Raw genomic sequence first — 18,565 nt, 5'->3', positions numbered from 1 at the left:
GTGCAGGATGATAGGAGTTTACAGTACATAGGAAAAGCACTATCTTCTGTCTTTATGGAAAGATGAGAATCTTCCCAGTAGGTCACACTTAGGTACTTGCCAGAAGGGTTAATTACATACAGGTAGGATCACATATCCCTTTGGACAATTGGTCTTCAGTGAAGCATGGAGTGTTCTTCAAACACCCTGGGAATGCTGAGAACAAAGTCCTCCCAAAAGACACCCCTCCCTTCATATAAAAACCCTTCCTCACTTTTGTTTTTGCTTTTTACCTTGCAGGTAAAACAAGTCACATGCTGACACAGTTTTCAGTGGCCCAGAAAAACAACCATCTGAGTAAAACCAGTACACTAAGCCATGACTTACTGGCTGAGGAGCCAGCGTCCTTCTGCTTGCAGCAAGAAGGCTCACGGCTGCAAAGGCTGAAACCTCTGGCATAGAGACACAGAATAAAGCTCAAAGCAGTGATGCCTCAAGCTGCTTTACTACAAACCACCTTCATCCTTTTATTAACTCCTGATGTTGTATTCCAACTTAATACACTGTTGGGGTCCTCTGGAGCTCATTCAGGACTTTTGCTACATGACATTCCCTCCTGAGACCCAGAGAGCACACTGGAGGTACTGCTTAGTCAAGCTCAGAGATCTTAACCCTGCCACAGAAAAACACTCTTCTACAAACAGTTTCTACACTAAAACCTTGAACTCGTGTGAAGAAACAGTACAACAGATTGGAAGAAATAATCACATAAATTAAATTTAGAGTGCTTGTGATCAGAAAAACATATCAAAATTTCCTTCAGAATTACAGTTCTTCATCTTCTCGTAAAAGCTGAGGACATTGTTGGTGTTGGAGTTCCAGCTGCTGTGCCACAGCATTGCTTGGAGACTCCCAGGTGGCTCCTGCACAGAACAGGCTGAGCAGCTGCTTCTGTGGGATGCTGACTCTGGAGCCCCGCTGTGCTCGGGGCTACCCGGCCACCAGGAACATTCACCTCCCAAAGGGGCACCAGGGCACCGGCCAGGCAGCAGGAACAGCTCCATCTCCCGTTGGGATCAATCAGCTGGTCGCCACTCGAGGGCAGCATTTCAGTAAAATAAAATAGACATAGGAACAAAAATGAAGGACACCAAACTGCCGGACTGTGTTAGCTCACCGTGAGGATTTTGTTTGCAGGCTGATCTTCCAAGCTTTCTGTAGCTATTTAAACAGGGTGGCAATGTGAGCAGAGTACTAAAGCGTAAGCAGTGAAGGAACATGAGGTCAATACCAGATAAATCTGAGCAGAGACTGTACAGGCACTTTAGTTTACACATGGCTCAGCTACCTCAAGGAAAAGTGGATGCACCCACATTCGAGTCTCCCACCCTCCTCCAACAGAAACAATTTATCTGAGAAAGGGAAGTCTTCACTCAGAGCAGCCAACTCTCTTCAACCAGATCTGAGAAAATTCTTATACAAATCTTGTACAAAAGCTAAGGAGCAGCACCCAGTAACTGACAGGGTACAAAACAATGACCCACTTGGACCATCATCACCTTCTCACTTCCAGTAATGCCATGACACTTCTAAGGCCAGCTGCCCGAAGCAAGAAGCCTGTAATAAAAGGCATGAATGCTGATTGTTTAGTGCTCTACTCGCACCAGCTTAAAATAGTCACAGGCCAAAAGCATACTCCAGTTTTGCACAGTGAATGACAACATGGGCTACAAGGCCAATTAGGTCAAATTAAAAAATATACCAACAGAAAAAAAATAAACACTGGTAAACTTTGTCTGGGAGGCAAAGAGAGCTCTTGGAATAGAAACTTGCTACACAGCTTCAAATGCACCCATATCATTGTTTTGCCTTCTTGTTCCAGAGGGGCTTTACTTCATACAAGGACAGGCTTCTCTCAGAGGAGTGTCACAAGGGCCACCACCTTCAGGCCTGGGGTGCTGTTGTCTGAGGCATCCTCTGCACTCAGTAAAGACAGGTGATTTCAAAGTGACTCACAGCACATCAATGAAGGTGCCATTAATATCCATATTACATCCAGATTTACTGTGTTTGTTGTTTTTTAATCGCAAGAGGCTAAGGGAGGGGTTAATTGCACTGAATTTGAATTCAGTAGAAAAAGGAAGATGCTATTGGTAACTCAGCAGCAGCAGGCTGAGCAGTGGATAATGGTGAGGATCCTGCATATCCAGCTGTAGCCGTGTTGTGGGTGCATGTGAACAGAGGAGGCTTATGGGAAGCAGCTGTTAGCATGGACAGCTCAGGCAATGGAAATAGAAACATACAGAAGCTAAATTAAAAACATGCTGAAACTCAGGAGTGTTCTGCAATGGCTGATTGGCAATTTGACATTCATTTCACTCCAGAAACTGAAATCAAGTGTCCCATCATGAGGTCCAATGATAATGGAATGACTCGGAAGGTTCACTGTTCACACACCACCATGTTTTCAGCACTACTTTTGCCCTCCTCCCCTTCCAAAATGAACATGATGTGCTGCCATCATGCTGCAGCAGGGCTTACATGGACAGAAGGGTTTACATGGACAGATTAGTAATATAAGGCAATTCCCCCAGCAAAGCTCTAAGGCAGTTCAGGAGGTAAAAGTTGTGTTGCCAATGTCTCCTGTCACGAATGAGCTACAGAGTGCAAAAGGAAATGTGCTACTGAGGCATTGAGAAGTTAGTCAACATCGTGCCATCTGCTACACATAATCTCAGGTTGCACGTCATCAGCGAGGCATGAATTTAAAGAAGGCTCTAGCCTGACATTTTAGTTCTAAATTGAGTACATTTAATCCAGTAGTCATTGAAGGACAGCAGATACTGTCCCAGGGCACCTTCCTAGCAACCGCTTCTTAATGCGGAACAGTGATTTATGTAGTTTATGATGTTAAAGGATATATATGATGATGCTGCTCCAAATGTTTCCCCCTTCTGTACTGTTGGCTCCACTGCCTGATAACTTATTAACCAGAAAAAGCTGTAAACAGATTGATTCAAAGGATTTTATGACTTCAAGGAAAAGGTTGATAAGCCATAAAAAGGGTAAAAACAAAATATGAGCAAAATAAAAGCCTGAAGGCCAGAGACTGTCCCTGAAGAGCCAGTGGAGAACTTGTCCCACGCTCCTCCAAAGCACTGTCAGCAGAAACTCCCTGTGTGCCAAGTCCCTCTTGGTGTACTGGGTACTGCCTGCTGGCCCCATGTCCCAAGGGCTGGTACAGCCATGGATGGTGCCCTCTTAGACAGAGATGTGCAGAACATGGGGATTCCATCCTACACATTCAGCCCACCTATTTTCAGTGAAAATGACAATGACATTTCCAAGAACTGCCCGTCCTTTCAACATGCACAGGTAAAAAGCAAGTATCAGACAAAAGATGTAGTTAAGAAGGAGAGGCTCAGTGGTATCATCACTCTCACACCAAAAACCACACAGCTGGAGGAAACAGAACACATCTGTCGTAGAAGAAGCCAGCCCTCACCATGGGACCCAAAGTGGTTTCATCCTTTCTTGTGCAAGATTGCTCCCACCATAATAGGACCTGCAATTCTCACATTGCCAAGCAGCAGGCAGTGGACTAGTAAAGCTGGAGGCAATGAAGAATGAATAATCAAGCACCACAGTACACCTCAGAAAAATATTCAGCTTCTGCAAATGGCAAGGAAGGGGAGTTAATAAAACTTCACTAGAACTTTATACAATGCCAAAAAAGCTCAAAGAATACAAACCCACAGCACATGATATTGCAACGTTGTCTTGTAACCTTAATACAGAAACCCACAGTAACCCTTGCTAAGAATGTTAAATATTAATAATGGCTCCCAGCTGCTACTGCTACATAATGGGCTTATTTTGATGAGGAAGATGTGCACAGCTTAAGTAATGTGCACCAGTTCAGATGATCCTACTTTCCTTTTGAAATTCATGCAAGACCCTCTCTCCTTGCTACAATTAATTAAAGAACCCAGGGCTATTATTCTTAAAAAGCAGGATTTGTCTCTGATCTTTGTCCTACATTACATCTTCTTTTTGTCAGAGGTTGCAACACGAGCAGAGGTGGATGGTTTAGCTTGATACACGACTCATTACCAGAGGGCAGCCTTCTTTTCCTCCGTACTGTCCTAATTAGTGCGAATCTGCCCGTACAAATAGCCCACAAGGATAGGGCTTTTCATTGTTCTCTGTCCTACATCAGTGCAACTATTATAAATGGTAATGTTCCTGGCTTGTATCATCATAAACATTGAAGTTAGGAAACGCTCAGTTTCCTTTTATCCTTTACTAAGCAAGCTTGAGCTTCTTTACTGGCAAAGTAGGTGATGAATAGCTGACCACTAACAGAGTGATTAATTAGCCAGAAGGCATTCTCTTCTCTACTTGTTTTGCCATTAAATTATATGGCCACCTTAACTAGACTGAGTTGATACTGATTTCTGTTTTAGAAGACTGTTTTTGACTACAGCTGACTGTAGTCTGCTGACCTATATAATATTTAAAATAAATCATGATCACTGTGCACTTACTGTTCTAGATATGAAGAATTTTCAATTATAAAATGGCAGCTAGATATCCAATACTAACTAGAAGTAACACAGTCTTAAATACAGTTGGTTATTTAGAAGATTCATCATGAAGCATTACTAAAAAGAAAACCCTCATCCTCAGAAACTCAGAATGATGGAAGAGGCAGTAAGTTCCTAGACTTAACGATTCACTAGAACTACCATTAACTACTGCTCCATGAGTAAATATTGAAATACATATTTACTGGCCTTAACCAATTCCTCTCCAAAGATTTTATGTAAAAATGGAATACTAGTATTATCTAGGTCTGAACATATCCCTGAGGAAAAAAAGGCAGAAAGGGACTTCATCTTTTTCAGACTCAGCTCTAAGTAAGCCTTAGGTCGGAATATACTCCATTCATCTTGGCTGAGTTTTATGAAATGAAACCTTTCAATTCTAAAAGTGTACTTCTAGTTGCTATAGTTACAGCAATAACCTCCCAAAGGTGAAATGAGTAACAGATGTAGCAATGTCTGCAGCCACCCTTGGGACAACGACTCTGAGGAGTGAGCTCCTCTGTGTCATGTTAGTCGGATGAGCGTGGAGTCCAATCCTCAGATATGTGACTTCAGTGAGCAAGAAAGGGGTTTGAACAAGTACAGCTCCTTGAAACTGGGAGCTGTTGTGGGGAAAGAGATCACAGATGCAGGAATAAGGAAACAGCAAAGACAGAAGAGAGCAAGGGGAAAGGAAGAGGAGTCAGTAGTGCCATGAGGCTCCCTGAACAGAGAAGGTGATGATCAGACAGTAAATTCAAACTAATTGCCATGTAGTCCCTGCCCATCAGCAAATACCAATGGCCTTCAATAAGTTGCTGATCGAGAAATCAGGAGGCAGAACTGGGGAGCTGAGAATCCCAAGGCTATAGCAGGAATTCTTTCTAATGTGGCAAAGTCAGTGTCCTGACACTGAATGGTCACAGCTTGAGGGGTAGGGAACCCTTCCCTCTTTCTGCCTGCTAGAGGACCTCCACTTGTCTGGGGTCAGACACAATTTTTTAAAATTAAGTGTCATTAGCAAGACACTTCTAGTTTCTTCTGTAACTTTGAATGCAAATTAGAAGATACAGGTAAAAATGGGTTGCCTAACTGAAGCTCTTGCTCAAATTTCTAACTCAATTTTTGGTTTAGAGGTTTTCTACACTTTGTGTAGAAAAAAAAGGCAGTCAGCTAATCAGATCAAGTGTCTTGGCAACACCCCAGATTCAAATGTTCCTCTGGCTATAATAGGGATTTTGAGATAAGAAACAAACATTTCCACAAATTGCTGACACAAAGAAAGAACAATCCAGCAAGTTCAGAAGGAAAAAAACCTCATCTACCCTTGAAAAGGTTCATTACTAAAATAAAGCTTTATATTAAAATATCTGTGGTATCTTTATACTTCTGCAAGGGATGCTTCTGCTGTTCCTAGAGTTGTGACGGCTGATTGAAAGTGTATTGCACACTTTCCATACAAATAGAGTTTAAGATAACATTAGAGGCAATAAGACTGTCTAATATTAGTGTACCTGTCAAGCACATTTCCAAACTAATTGATATTGCATGTTCAGCTCATTGTATCACTAATGTTAGACAACATTTCCATTTTCTTGAATTGCAGCTCCCTTTTACTAAAAGCCATTTTAGCAGAAGTAACTGGTCTCAGTAATTCCAGCTTTAGGCAGGCATCCAGATGTCTGTAACTTCCATTAACCGCCCTGAGGAGACTGAAGCTGATCACACAGAGTAGATGTTTTTAATAAATGCTGACCTGCAGTTCAGCTCTTTGCTAGGTGGGTCATGGCTGAAGTGCTGATGCAGTTCTGCAGATCAAGTTGTTTCACAAGGACTTGAAAGCACTGAGATGTCACAATCTGGTGCTTGCTTTCTATAGCTCATATAAACTCAACTGGACATCCCCAGGGGAGCCTCCAAGTTCCCAAATATATTGTAGACTGCAGAAAAATCGGACTGAACCTTTTCTTGCCATCAGTTTAGTCTCTTGTACAGCTCTGGTCTGTCTATGCATTGCCTACAGCCCCTCTGCTCAGGATTGTCACACTGGCTTCTCATGTGATGGTGAGGTGCTGATGTGTCAATCCTTATCAGCAACTTGTGTGTCTTGTAGGGCAACTTTTGTGTTTTCCTAACTTACATCTGGAAACTTGTGGCCAGATTAAAAATATTTGTGAGATCTGTCTTGATTTTTGCACTGTATTCATTAAAGAGACTCCACGACCACCACTGAACATAATCTGAAAACTACAACTAGGTATTATGTCAGTTGATGCTTTCTTTTTGGGTTTTTTTGCAAATATTTGCGTGAATTCATACTGGGCTGAGAAATGCTGAGGTTATGACATGCATTACTTTTTTGCTTAGGTTTTAGATAGAGATCTATCTTTCTACAACTTCCCAGAAAAAAAAAATAAAAATTACACCACACTGGTGTTACACACACACGCTTCCCAGAATTCCAGTCTGGTTGAGGTTGGAAGTGACCTTTGAGTGGTGTCTTTTCCAACTGCCCTGCTCCAATACAGGCTCCTGGGGCAGGCTGCTCTGGACACTTCTTGTTATTTTGGTAAGTATTATGTCTGTACAGGATGCACACATGTGCACCATCTATATATGACACAGTTTTTGTTAGAAAGCTCCAGCTCTGCAATAATGGATCACCTTTCCAAGCCTACTGTCAGGTTTCTTGGTGAGAAGTACTCACTTAGAACACTGTCATTACAATTAATTTTAATACAACATGGTATTCCAGTACCTAAAGGGAACTTACGGTGAAGATGGGGCAAGACTATCTGCCAAGTGCACGTAGTCACAAGACAATGGGGGACGGGTTCAAATTGTAAGAGGGTAGGTTTAGGTTAGATACTAGAACCATTTTTTACCGGGAGGGTAATGAGGCACTGGAATGAATTCCCAGGTACGTTATGGATGCTCCATCCCTGCAGGTGTTCCAGGCCAGGTTGGATGGGGCTTCGATCAGTGTGATTTAGTGGAAAGTATGCCTGCCCATGGCAGGGGGTTGCAACTGGATGGTCTTTAAGGCCCTTCCAACCCAAACCATTCTAGGGATTCTATGATTCTAAGTCACAACTTATTTTCCTCGAATGAATTTTCCCACGCCATACCGTTTCAATAAATTTGGCATAATGAGACTCTCATATTTGAGCACTTTTGCCCGAAGTCACTCCTTTGTACACTCTCTCTGACGGACCGCACTACTGAGTCTGCAGCCGGCGAAGGCGCTGGAGCGTCTCCAGCCGGGGCACTCATTGCGGGCTCCCTCAGCAGCGCCTACAGAGCAATGGTGCGTTCGCGCTCCTCCCGGCCGGGGCCGCTCCGGGCCCCGCTCCCGGCCCGGCTCTCTCCGGGGCCCGCTCCCGGCCCGGCTCAGTCAAAGCCCCGCTCCCGTCCCGGCTCGCTCCGGGCCCCGTAGAGCCGCGGCGGCGCGGGGCGGGCGCTCCCCGCGCATGCGGCCTCTCCGCGCCGGGCGGGGCTGCCGGGCCGAGCCGGGGCTGCCGCCGGGGCCGGGCCCGTGTCCGGCGTGCCGGGGGCGGCGCGGGGCCGGTGCCGGAGCCGGGGCGATGCCCGGGGCGGCGGCGCGGGGCCGCGGGCGCTGAGCGGGGGGGAGCATGGCCGGGGCGCGGCGCCAGGAGCCGCCGGGCGGGCCCGAGTCGGAGGCCGAGCTGTCGCAGCGGCTCGCCCGCACCAAGGCCCGCTCGTACGGCAGCACGGCGAGCGTGGCCGCGCCGCTGGCCGAGCGCTACGTGGAACACCGGCTGAGCGCCGGGGACACGCTGCAGGGCATCGCCCTCAAGTACGGCGTCACGGTAAGGAAGCACCGCCCGCGGGCCCGGGAGCGGCGCTTAGAGCCGGAGACTGGCCTGGGTTGGAAGAGACCTTACAGATCATCCAGTTCCAAACCCCCTGCCGAGGGCAGGGACACCCTCCACTAGACCAGGTTGCCCAGAGCTCCATCCAGCCTTGAACACCTGCAGGGATGGGGCAGCCACAGCTTCCGTGGGCAGGCACAGCAGCCTGGCGGCTACGGCTCCGGACAGCGGGCACAGTTCTTGGGCCCAGAGCCGCGAGATGACAGCAAAAAGTTGTCCCATAGGGCATCTCCTACACACAGTGGCAGGAAACGGTGTGGGCACGGTGTTAGTTTTAGTTTCAGTATTTAAAATGCTGACATCGGAAGTTACCCGGAGGGGTCAGCACGCAGCGCTGGTGGCAAAGGGCTGGAGCTGGCACTGCCCGCGACTGATGTGGGCTGGGTGCCTGGGGAAAGGACACACACCTGCTCCCACCCAATAACCTTGTACTCCCACAGCTGTTCACCACTACACTCACTGATTCACTCAGCGAGAAAGTTTATTTCAGTAAAAAAATGCTTAATGGTTTACACCAGCCTAGGACATGCAGAGTCCAATAAAGTCTACCAGCAGTCTCTTCTACCATCATTCCAGATGGAGCAGAACTCACCTACCCCACCTCATTCCCACTTATGTGGGGCCCATATTCCAACGTGCAGCTTCACTAGTCCCAAAACAGAAAATTGCTCAAGGCTGAGCAGCTGATGAATGTGGCACTGGCCACTTTGACATTAGCTGCAAACAGCACCTTCCACTTGGGCTCTTTCTAGAAGAGCTACAGTGTAATCCTAAACTATTAGGTTCTGACTGGAGTAACTTCTTTGCCTTCTGTTGGCCTGCAAGATCTACTAAAACCTTCCATCACCTTTCAGTCTTGATTGTGAAAAAAGTTGAAAGTCTAGTTCTCTTCTCTTTTGAAAGACTGCACCACTTTTGACTGATTCTTGTTGGCAGCAGGGTTAATGACACTGGTCCACATTAAAGTAAACTTTTGCTCACTAAGAGGGCAAAACAGCTCACTGGCTGTTAGATTTTTTTGCTTGTTTTTTGCAGGACTTTCCATGATAGACAAAGTCTCTGGCCTAAAAGTTTTTAGCCATGTTACTCTTCTTCAGAAGTGTTTGCTTCCTCCAATAAATGAAAAATACAAACAAATCACTAAAATAGTAATGTTTAGAAAAAAAACCTTTCAGCAAAAGTGAAGTTGTGAATCAAACCTGTACAAACAGCTCTAAGTTGTAAACCATAAACTTTGTTTATAATATGAGTTTGATAGGTTTTTGCTGTGCTAATGATGTTAGATATATATGTTGGGGCTTTTTCCAAACATCTCATAATTTGATAAGTGTTCTGCTTAAGAAGCCAGATCTGCATCATTATAGACTGCAGTTGAAAGAGGTTAAACTGACATGAAATGCCCCTCAGAGCAATGACAAATTCAGTGAAATCAGCCATTGTGTTTCTGTTTTAATGGGTTTCAGCCCAGGGTAGGAATGTATGCAAACACATTTGCTTTTAGCAAAATGCAGACTGTTGTGTGTTCACACAATGACAAGGACTGACTTCCCCTAAATAATGCTTCTGCTTCTTTCCTGCATAGTGTATTCTTGGCTGGAAGAGAGAGTTGTAATGGAAACATCAGAATTATCTTTGGCTGCCACTGCCTCCAGTATTACTGGTTTTAGAAGTTTCCCCTGTGGTTTTCATCACTGGGAATTGCTTTGTAGCCAGAGACATCCTGTCCAGTCCCTGCCTTTGCATGACTTGGCATAGAGAGTTCAAGATAGATAAAAATACCATGCTGGGGAAGAGGGGTCAGTGTGGTTTGCTTGGCTTCATCCTCTGCCCTTCATCCCCTCCCCTGGATACTGTCTATTAATCTTTACAACTTGCATTTGTTGTATTTTCCTTTTAAGTAAATTAACACTAGGAATTCATGTTTATGGTTCAGCCAATTTATGGTTCAGTGCAAGTGCTGTATCCCTTTTTAGGAGAGAAGGATGAGGACTATATTTCATTGTCAGTAAAAGTAGTTTTGATTAATTAGTTCAGCACCAGTTTACAGCTCCAGTTAAAATATTAAGCATGTGCTGAAGCTTTTGCTCCCACTATGATAGATTTGTAGCTAACGGGCATTACTTCAGTCTTCCTAGCACTAAAAGAAGAAAACTCTTGTTAAATCCTCTCTCCATACACCTCTGAATGTACAGAGTCACACTGAGTTGTAGGAGTTACACTGCACATATGAAGTAACCTGCTCAGGGCTGAGGGATGTTCTTTTTAGAACCAAGTACTTTCCTTTTCATTATTGCTCGGTGCAAAGGTACAGGCTTCCAAATGCTATGAACTGTATTTTGGGAAGAAATAACCAGAGGTAGAGTTACAGTGAAACAGGAGAGAGAATAGCAGTGTATTGCATTATTTATCAGCTATTGAAACATCACCTTCCAACTCCCCTTCAGTAGGATCTCAGTTTTCACCCTCTGTATTGTATTTTTACAGAAAAGCTCCAGGTATTATTTTAAACTTTTTTTACACCCATCGAGACAGACTTACAGAGCTTTTAACAATTGACATTTACACTAGGGCCATTTGAAGTCTCATGACTGAGTCAGGTAAAGCTTCCTTTTTGCCCTTCAAATGGTGCTCTGTACTAGTAACAGTAACTAGTAACAGTACTAGGAGTTTTAGTTCATTGGCAGGCTATTCCTGTGAGCTTGCATAGAGACTGTAAGACTTCAAGGAAATCATCTTTAGGTAGTGCAAGACTTTGGAAAAAGCAGTATTGTGGAGTCAAGTGCACATAAAGCTAGGAGGTTAGTAAGGCTGAAACAGAATATGCACTCTGAAATCATTTTGAATGCAAACAAATTCTTTCCTGAAATAATTGCTGCTGCAAAGAAAGTAGAGATTTACTTTTAACTAAAGGTTGTATACTACTTCAGAAAGTTAGTGTTTTATACTTTGCCAAAACCTAATAACTTATATTTTTTTCTATCTTTTTCAGATGGAACAAATAAAGAGGGCAAACAAACTATTCACTAATGACTGTATATTTCTGAGGAAAACCCTTAATATTCCGGTTATATCAGAGAAACCATTACTGTTCAATGGACTTAATTCACTGGAGTCTCCTGAGAACGAAACTGTTGACAGCTCCCCTTCTTGTGATGAAGGACTAGTGGCAGTTCAGGAAGAAAGTAGTTCTTCTCCCAGTCCCCAGGAGCCTGACAATCAGCCCACTGCACCAGAAGAATTGTCTGCCAAAGATTTCCTACAGAGATTGGACTTGCAGATTAAGTTATCCAAACAAGCAGCCAGAAGGCTAAAAGATGACAGTATCAGGTAAATGCCGCTTTTGGTGTTAAGCAACTTAATCTCACCCTGAAGGCATTGTAGTCTAAGCTGACCCCTCTTTGTGGGGTCTCAGACAGCATCTGTGACTTTTATTTGTCAGCAGCAAGTGCCTGCTATTCTCATGCACCAGGTAGATTCAGAGCACAGCATTAGCAGGTGCCTTGCTATGGCAGTTAGAAAGGCTGCCTCACAACACACTTTTTAGAGAATACAAATACTATTTCATAAAAGCCAGAAGGCCAGGATTCTCCAAGATGTCTATACTATTTCATAAAAGCCAGGCCAGGATTCTCCAAGATGTCTTGCTGTGTAAGTTGGCAATTATTTAAGCCAAAACAGTGTTTGGTAGAGTGCTAAGCAAGAGCCTGTGAGGAAGCTGATTGTGTGTAGCAAAGTATGATTCTATATTTCTTCTGTCCCAAATTGCCTCATTCTGTAAATATTCTTCATGAGGCAGTTTCAGTTAAGTTTTCTTATCTCCTTTCCCTATGCAGTCCCCCATTTTGTGGATTCACCTATGCAGACTTCATCTTTTCTTCAGTATTTCCACAGACAGGAGCTCCCACATATATACTTATAGAAAAAATAGTACTTTGTGACCTCTGTGCCACAATAGCGGCACATATCCCCTCACATATGTAGGTATCCTATGAAGTACAGAAAAACTCAGAACAAGATTTGAGTAGTGTTTGTTTTCCATGTCCTTGGGACAAGCTTCCTCAGCTTGTTCACAGTCAGTCTCTTGGGCTGGCTGTCTGCCTGTTTATTCCCTGCAGAAATCCCCTCAGTGGGGGATGCTGAGGTGGTCCTTCTCACAATTAAAGGTATGATTGCAGGGGACTGGTACTGCTTCTCTTACCAGAGAAGCTGGAGAGAAGTTATGCCTGCAGATACATGCTTTGCTTTTGCAAATTTGTTCAATGCAGAACTTCACCCACCATCTCAGTTCACTTCACATACTCTGATTTTGAGGGCAAGCAGAAGGTAGCCTTTCAGGACCAAATTTATTGAGTATAGATTTGCATAATTTCTTTAAACTAAGAAATTATTTCAGCAACTTTAAAACTTTGTTCAGCAGATAAAAGTTTGAAGGAGAACAGTATAATGTATTTAGCTATTGGACAAGCCTCCTTTGGAGAAATATCCCCACATACAACTCTCCATTGCCAGGACACTGGTTTAGAGTCTCAGGGAAGGCTGGAATGCTTTCACATCTTGTTATCACATCTGTCAGTTACTTTCTTTTGAATTGGTTGCATGAAAGGAAAAATAGCTGTTCAAGCTCAGAACCTTCTCTGCTCAAACTCATCCACTTCCATTGTTATATTTGAAGCAACATAGAGCACCTATCAAAATGTGCTGCTGCTGACTTTGAGATCATTAGATGTATGTACGTACCACAGATTAGAGTAGGTGTTGACCCAGCAGTTAAACTGCATAACAGGAAACCACAGCCCCTGCCAGAGGAAGGCAGTATTTTATCATCCCTTCAACAAATAGCATGCTAATTTAAAGAAGTAAATACACATAGACCTTGCGGCACCATGAGCAGAGCCAATACAGTGGAAGTGACTGCACAAATAGTACACTGCTGCCACTAATACCCATTTCCAATACTGCTTCAGTTACAAATTGGGAAATGGGGATGTGGTACCATGTCACCTCCCAAGAAATAATGTATACAGGAGGATGAGTTATTTTCCCACCTCCTGTTCAGACTTAGCAGGTAATTCTACTTTTGTGTTTTCTAATTCATCTAAATTGTATGCATGCAACAGATTTGTATTGGTCAGGATGTTACAGGAAGCATGAAGCACAGAGCTGCAGGCAGTCTGCTGAGTAGGATGTTGGCCAAAGCTTCTGAAGAGAAATATCTTCCTGTGCATCTGATAGTCTTCATGTTCCCTTCTACATCACTGCCCTTGGCTTTCAGTTATGGCTCACAAAAGCTGTCCTTACCTTGTCCTCTCCAGCACAGTTGGAAAGGACAGACCCCTTCGCAGTCTGGCAGAAAGGGGCAAAGGACCAAAGTCAGTGTTTACTCTGTAGAGAACAGGGGTAGAGAGAGACCATTGCCAAAAACCTCAGAGATGCTTTTCAGCTGTGTACCATCAATGGTATATCTGTGTCCAGACTGGAAGGTGGCAACATTCCTTACTGTGCTCCAGCAGCTCCCCAGAAGGCACCTGTTCTCCTTCCTGCCCAGTCCTTTCGTGTCCCTTGCTTGGAGCAGGAAGCCTTTGGAAATTGGACAGCCATGTTAGTAAACCAGCCTCATGAATATGCAAGTCTTCTATTCTTAGTGAAAACCATTTATGAAATTAGAGTGCTGTTTCCAGCTGCTCTGGCCTGTATTCAGGTTTCCTTGTCAAGGCCTGCTTAGAATTTGATGTGCCAACACTGCTGAGTACTTCCGTGCCTGCTTGAGAGTAACAAAGGAGCACCTGGAGTTAGTTAATCCACTGCCACCAGAAGGGACACTGGAACTCACAAAACTGCAAGCAGAAGCAGACTATCAGTTCAGGAACTTAAAGAGCCATAAATTCTCACCATACTATGAACCTGATTTGACAGGTGGTGAGAACCACATCTACAAAATTGCGCAATAATTTTTCACCCTCATTGGCTATCAGCTGAGGAAAGAGATGCCTCAATAAAGGAGACTGACTGTGGAGAATCCTTCCAGACATCCCAAAACTAACAACTCAGATTGCTGCCTTATTTAATTGTGCATTCTAGAAGCATCCAGGCATTTGAATGTACTTGCTCACAGTCAGATGTCCTTGCTATTACAGAAATGGTTATTTGTGGCCTAATGCACACCATAGCTTGCAGGAGACTTCTTTCAGTTCCTGTAACCCAGTGGGCAAAGCAGCAACAGCAAACAGGAAGAGACAGCACTACAGAGTGTTGTAATGCTGTGCTGTTCCTTTTCCATCCCCTGAAGGAGAATGTTGCTATGACTTACCACTTTGTTATTTTAAGCATCTTAAAAGTGAAGTAAATTGTTTGATCATTAAACATACACACACTGCCGTGGTGGTGCTTGTGGGTCACAGACCAGAGCTACTACTACTATATAATTTTATTTCATATAAAGCTCAGCTTGTTTTTGAGGCATCAGAATAGACTTTACTTCCTATGTATGCTTCTAAGATCTACATGAGTATTATTTCCTGGTCGTTACCCTGGTTTGGGGTAGTGTTGCAGACCTCCCAGAGCCTGGCACTGCAACCTGGGACAGAAGAGCAGAAGCTGTTCTTGCAGAGCAGTTCCAAGCCTCGGTCAGAAATGTACTTTGCACATTACACAGGTCACTGCTTTGCTTCAGTTCCAGCATAACATACATCCCTGACCTGTTGAGAAGCCCCTGAAAGCTGGTCATTACCCCAGTGCTGGCCTTCTGCCCTCTGCTGACAAATGTCACCCATATCTGAGGGCACCTTGCACAAGGGAGGTGGGGACAAACATCCTAGGCAGTGGTTTTTGTACTTGGATGTCTGCAGGCTGGCTAATATAACATCATTGTTTCAGCTCTTCAGTTGTCTGTGTTCACCCATAATTAACTCATCTCAGTCCAGTGTTTAGCTGTTGCCATGTCAGGATGGATGGTATTCCTATATGGCTTTCCAGAAGAATGAGTGAAAATCTGATTCTAGCAGACTTTGATTAGAAGGAAAGTATTTCTGCCACATTTTATTCTCTTGAAATGGGAAACAACAAAACTAAGTAGTACAAAGTAATTACCAGTGTAGAACATAGAAAGTAAGTTTCTCCCCCACTGGAGTCTAAGCTCTGAAAATAACAAAGTTCTCCTTCATCTTCACACAAGCTAGCAGGAAATTGCTATTTGCAAATAAGTTCATCACAGCCATTGCTCCAGAAGGACGTATGTTGGGGCTTCAGAATGTACTCTTCGAAATACTTAGCTTTGGCCGAGTTGTTATGGTTGAGTTTTACAGTCCTGCAGTCCAGTCTTACAAGCTTGGTATGTTGATAGGATTCAATTCTGGAAAAAAAGCTTTAAATGTCTTGAGAGAATTTATAAGTAAAAGTGGTTTAGTGCTTTTTCAACTCAACATGATTTATTTGCTTTCTTACTTTACTGTCATGCCACATATCATGGATAGCTTGTGCAAATGATATGTTATTAAACTGATAGTATTCCATGGCAGTGTTGGATGCAGAACTGGATATAACGAAGGATATTATTTAAACGTATACAGATCATCTGCATTCTTGGTACTGGGTTGGTAGCATCGCTAATGGAAATAGATGTAGATTTGTAAGGAAGGCAAAAAATCTCAATATTACTGTAACCACACATCTATAACACTGTCATAACAACCAGTTTCATCCCAAACTTGTTTTTTTGAGATTTCTTTCTTTGGCAAGATTATTTCAAGGCAAAAGATATACGGCTTTGGCTTAAGATGATAACTTTTCTGGTAAGACAAGTGCAAGTTACTCTGCTGTTTGGTTAGTTTGTAAGGTTCTTCAGTTCTGTTTTGGGGGGTTATATGAAATTTAAATTGTAGATAAATAATCATGTTTATTTGGGAAAAGTCTTCATGGTTTTGATACTGAAATATTTACTTTTTACCTTATACCATTATTAAACTCTTTGAATTGCTGTACCTTTGTATGAAGGTACATACAGTATTAAAAGTAATCCTTTCACAGTGTAGCAGCTGTAAAGTCCTTCTGTTCTTACCAAAACACTGAACTTGGCAGTAGCTTTAAGGATGGACTCTCAGGAAAAAAACTTTGAAGCTTCACTAGTACAAAGCAATGACCTTTGGGGAACCTGGTATCCTTGATTTAGTACTGGATGCTGCACTGCAATAGGTTTGCATAACCCCTTTTTTTTCAAGGCAATATTGTCAGGTAAACAGCAGACAGACTGATTTTAAAAGCAACATTGCTTTATCCAGTTACTGCATTAACAGTAGCACTTGGGAGCAATTGCTTTTTCCTAAGAAAATCCAAGTGATCAGTCTCAATGGGTATTGATGCAAGGGAAGTACACATCAGGAATAGCCCTGCAGCATCAAGACACCCACAGCTATGATGAACTGCTCCTGTTCTTGCTTCATTTTGTCTGTCTGTCCCTCCTGTCATTCAGAATGTTGAAACAAACCTCTAACTAGGCTTTACTTTTTTAAAAGAAGAAATTAAAAGCAACAGTGCAGGAACTCCAACATGCCGTCCACCTTGTTAACCTTTAAGTTTTCCTTAATGATATGATCAAGAATGCTTTTAAAAATACATTCTGATGTTGTTGAACTTACACAGCTTTACTTGATTTCAGCATTGTGTTCTTGACATCTCAGGAACTCCAGAGATTGTAATTACAGTATGCTGCAAATATTCCTGTTAGGCAAGGCAGGCACTGCCTATTTTGGTAGACTAGGAAAAGTGGTCACCTGCATTTTCATTCCAGTTTTACTGTTGAGACTTGGTGTGCTCCTGACCTGATGATTATGATTATTTTCTTTTTAGAGATGAGGAGAATGAGGAAGGTCCCTATGCAACTTCTTCCTATCACCAGTAGAAGACAGCTGTGATGGCCTGAAAACTTTCCATGAAATCAGTTCTTACAGAACTAAACAGTCAATAATTCAAAACCCAAGTCTTTTGGACTCATCCTCTTGATGTACTTAAAAGAAGTCATGAATGGGTAATTGCACTGAAATTATGACCTCTTCTGCCTTCCATAGGTTAATGTCCTTATGCTATATCAATAAAAGGTTTAAGCCTTCCAAAACTAGCAATGGCCTTTTTACCCCTTCTGTGCAAATTGTAGCATGGTAGCAACTATATATCCCTGAGGTCACCTTTATGCAGGATGTTGATCTTTAGTATTTTGTAAATACTTGTTAAAGTGAAATTTGTTTTAAGTATTTAAAAATATTAAATAAATTTGCTTGTAAATGACAAATTATGAAAGTAATAGAAATTTACTTATTCTGCAAACATAGGCAAGTTTGCTGTGGAAGTTTTGTCTACTTCAGGGCTGCAGAACTTGCCTGTGAACCTTGTGTGTGTCTGTGTGTGGTTATGATGTATTCCTGGAAAGGGGAATTCAGCTTGTTTTGATTAGTTAAAGCCTTTTTGGTTAAAGAACTGTTTGCATATTGGATTTCTACTCATAAAAGGGACGAGTTACGCAAGAGGGCTTTTTTGTGAGATATGACATTGTGTGTTCTTGTGTGCAGTTAAATTTTGTGTGGTTTTAATTTAATAAAATACAAAAAATACTGATGTGTGTGTTCATAATGAACTCAGCTTGGTTCTAGCCTGTTTTTTGGGAGGAATGGTTTGTCTAGTTTCACAAGCTATTAGATATTAATTTCAGGGTAAATAATGTCTTTACCCTGTCCATATAACTCACCCTCCTAAGGGAGACCTGCAGGAGCTATCTGCCCTAGTTGTGCAGTCTGTTAAGATGCGTAAGAGGCACATTGGCAAGCCTTCCCTGTTCTGAGAAGAGGTGCCAGTATTCAGTATTCAGGTGGATCCCATCTGAAGCCCAGGGAGGCAGAGTGCAGTCTGTAATCACTATTTCCCTAAGTTAGGGTATTAGCAACTTCTTATTAAATATCCTGTATTTTTTCCTCAAGTATTCCATAAACTTCACAAAAACTCTTGTCATTAAAGATTTGCGGGATCCCCACTGCAACAGATGCAGTTTCCTATCTTTTAGCTCATCAGTATCATTTCCTTGAAGCAAAACCTTTCTGCACTATGTTAAGAGGGGAACTATAT

The 18,565-nt window shown here is 42.9% G+C and overlaps 1 protein-coding gene across 2 annotated transcripts; it reads left to right on the top strand.

Annotated features, from left to right (window-relative positions):
- Nucleotides 1-8,182: 8,182 nt before the first annotated feature.
- On the top strand, nt 8,183-18,057 carry LYSMD2 (LysM domain containing 2). Of its 2 annotated transcripts, XM_088063213.1 has the most exons (4): nt 8,183-8,395; nt 11,448-11,785; nt 12,779-12,781; nt 17,307-18,057. In XM_088063213.1, exons 1-4 carry the CDS (start codon nt 8,198-8,200, stop codon nt 17,362-17,364), a joined length of 597 nt encoding a protein of 198 aa, XP_087919339.1. In that variant the 5' UTR covers nt 8,183-8,197; the 3' UTR covers nt 17,365-18,057. The 2 variants fall into 2 exon arrangements, with proteins under 2 accessions (XP_087919339.1, XP_005521551.2); XM_005521494.2 differs by lacking the exon at nt 12,779-12,781 and having other exon boundaries at nt 17,300-18,057.
- The last annotated feature ends 508 nt before the right edge of the window (nt 18,058-18,565 follow it).

This window comes from Pseudopodoces humilis, chromosome 16 (genome assembly GCF_049639895.1).
Source record: "Pseudopodoces humilis isolate 2021_Gansu_Grassland_sample_001 chromosome 16, ASM4963989v1, whole genome shotgun sequence".
Lineage (NCBI taxonomy): Eukaryota > Metazoa > Chordata > Aves > Passeriformes > Paridae > Pseudopodoces > Pseudopodoces humilis.
Note: the sequence above shows the minus strand (reverse complement) of the source record. Positions and strands in the feature narration are given on the sequence as shown.

What these genes read in the sequence shown, in the direction of transcription:
- LYSMD2 (XM_088063213.1), top strand. Translation starts at nt 8,198, where the DNA reads ATGGCCGGGGCGCGGCGCCAGGAGCCGCCGGGCGGGCCCGAGTCGGAG. An exon ending in CCCTCAAGTACGGCGTCACG is followed by an intron (nt 8,396 to 11,447) that starts GTAAGGAAGCAC and finishes TATCTTTTTCAG; the next exon opens with ATGGAACAAATAAAGAGGGC.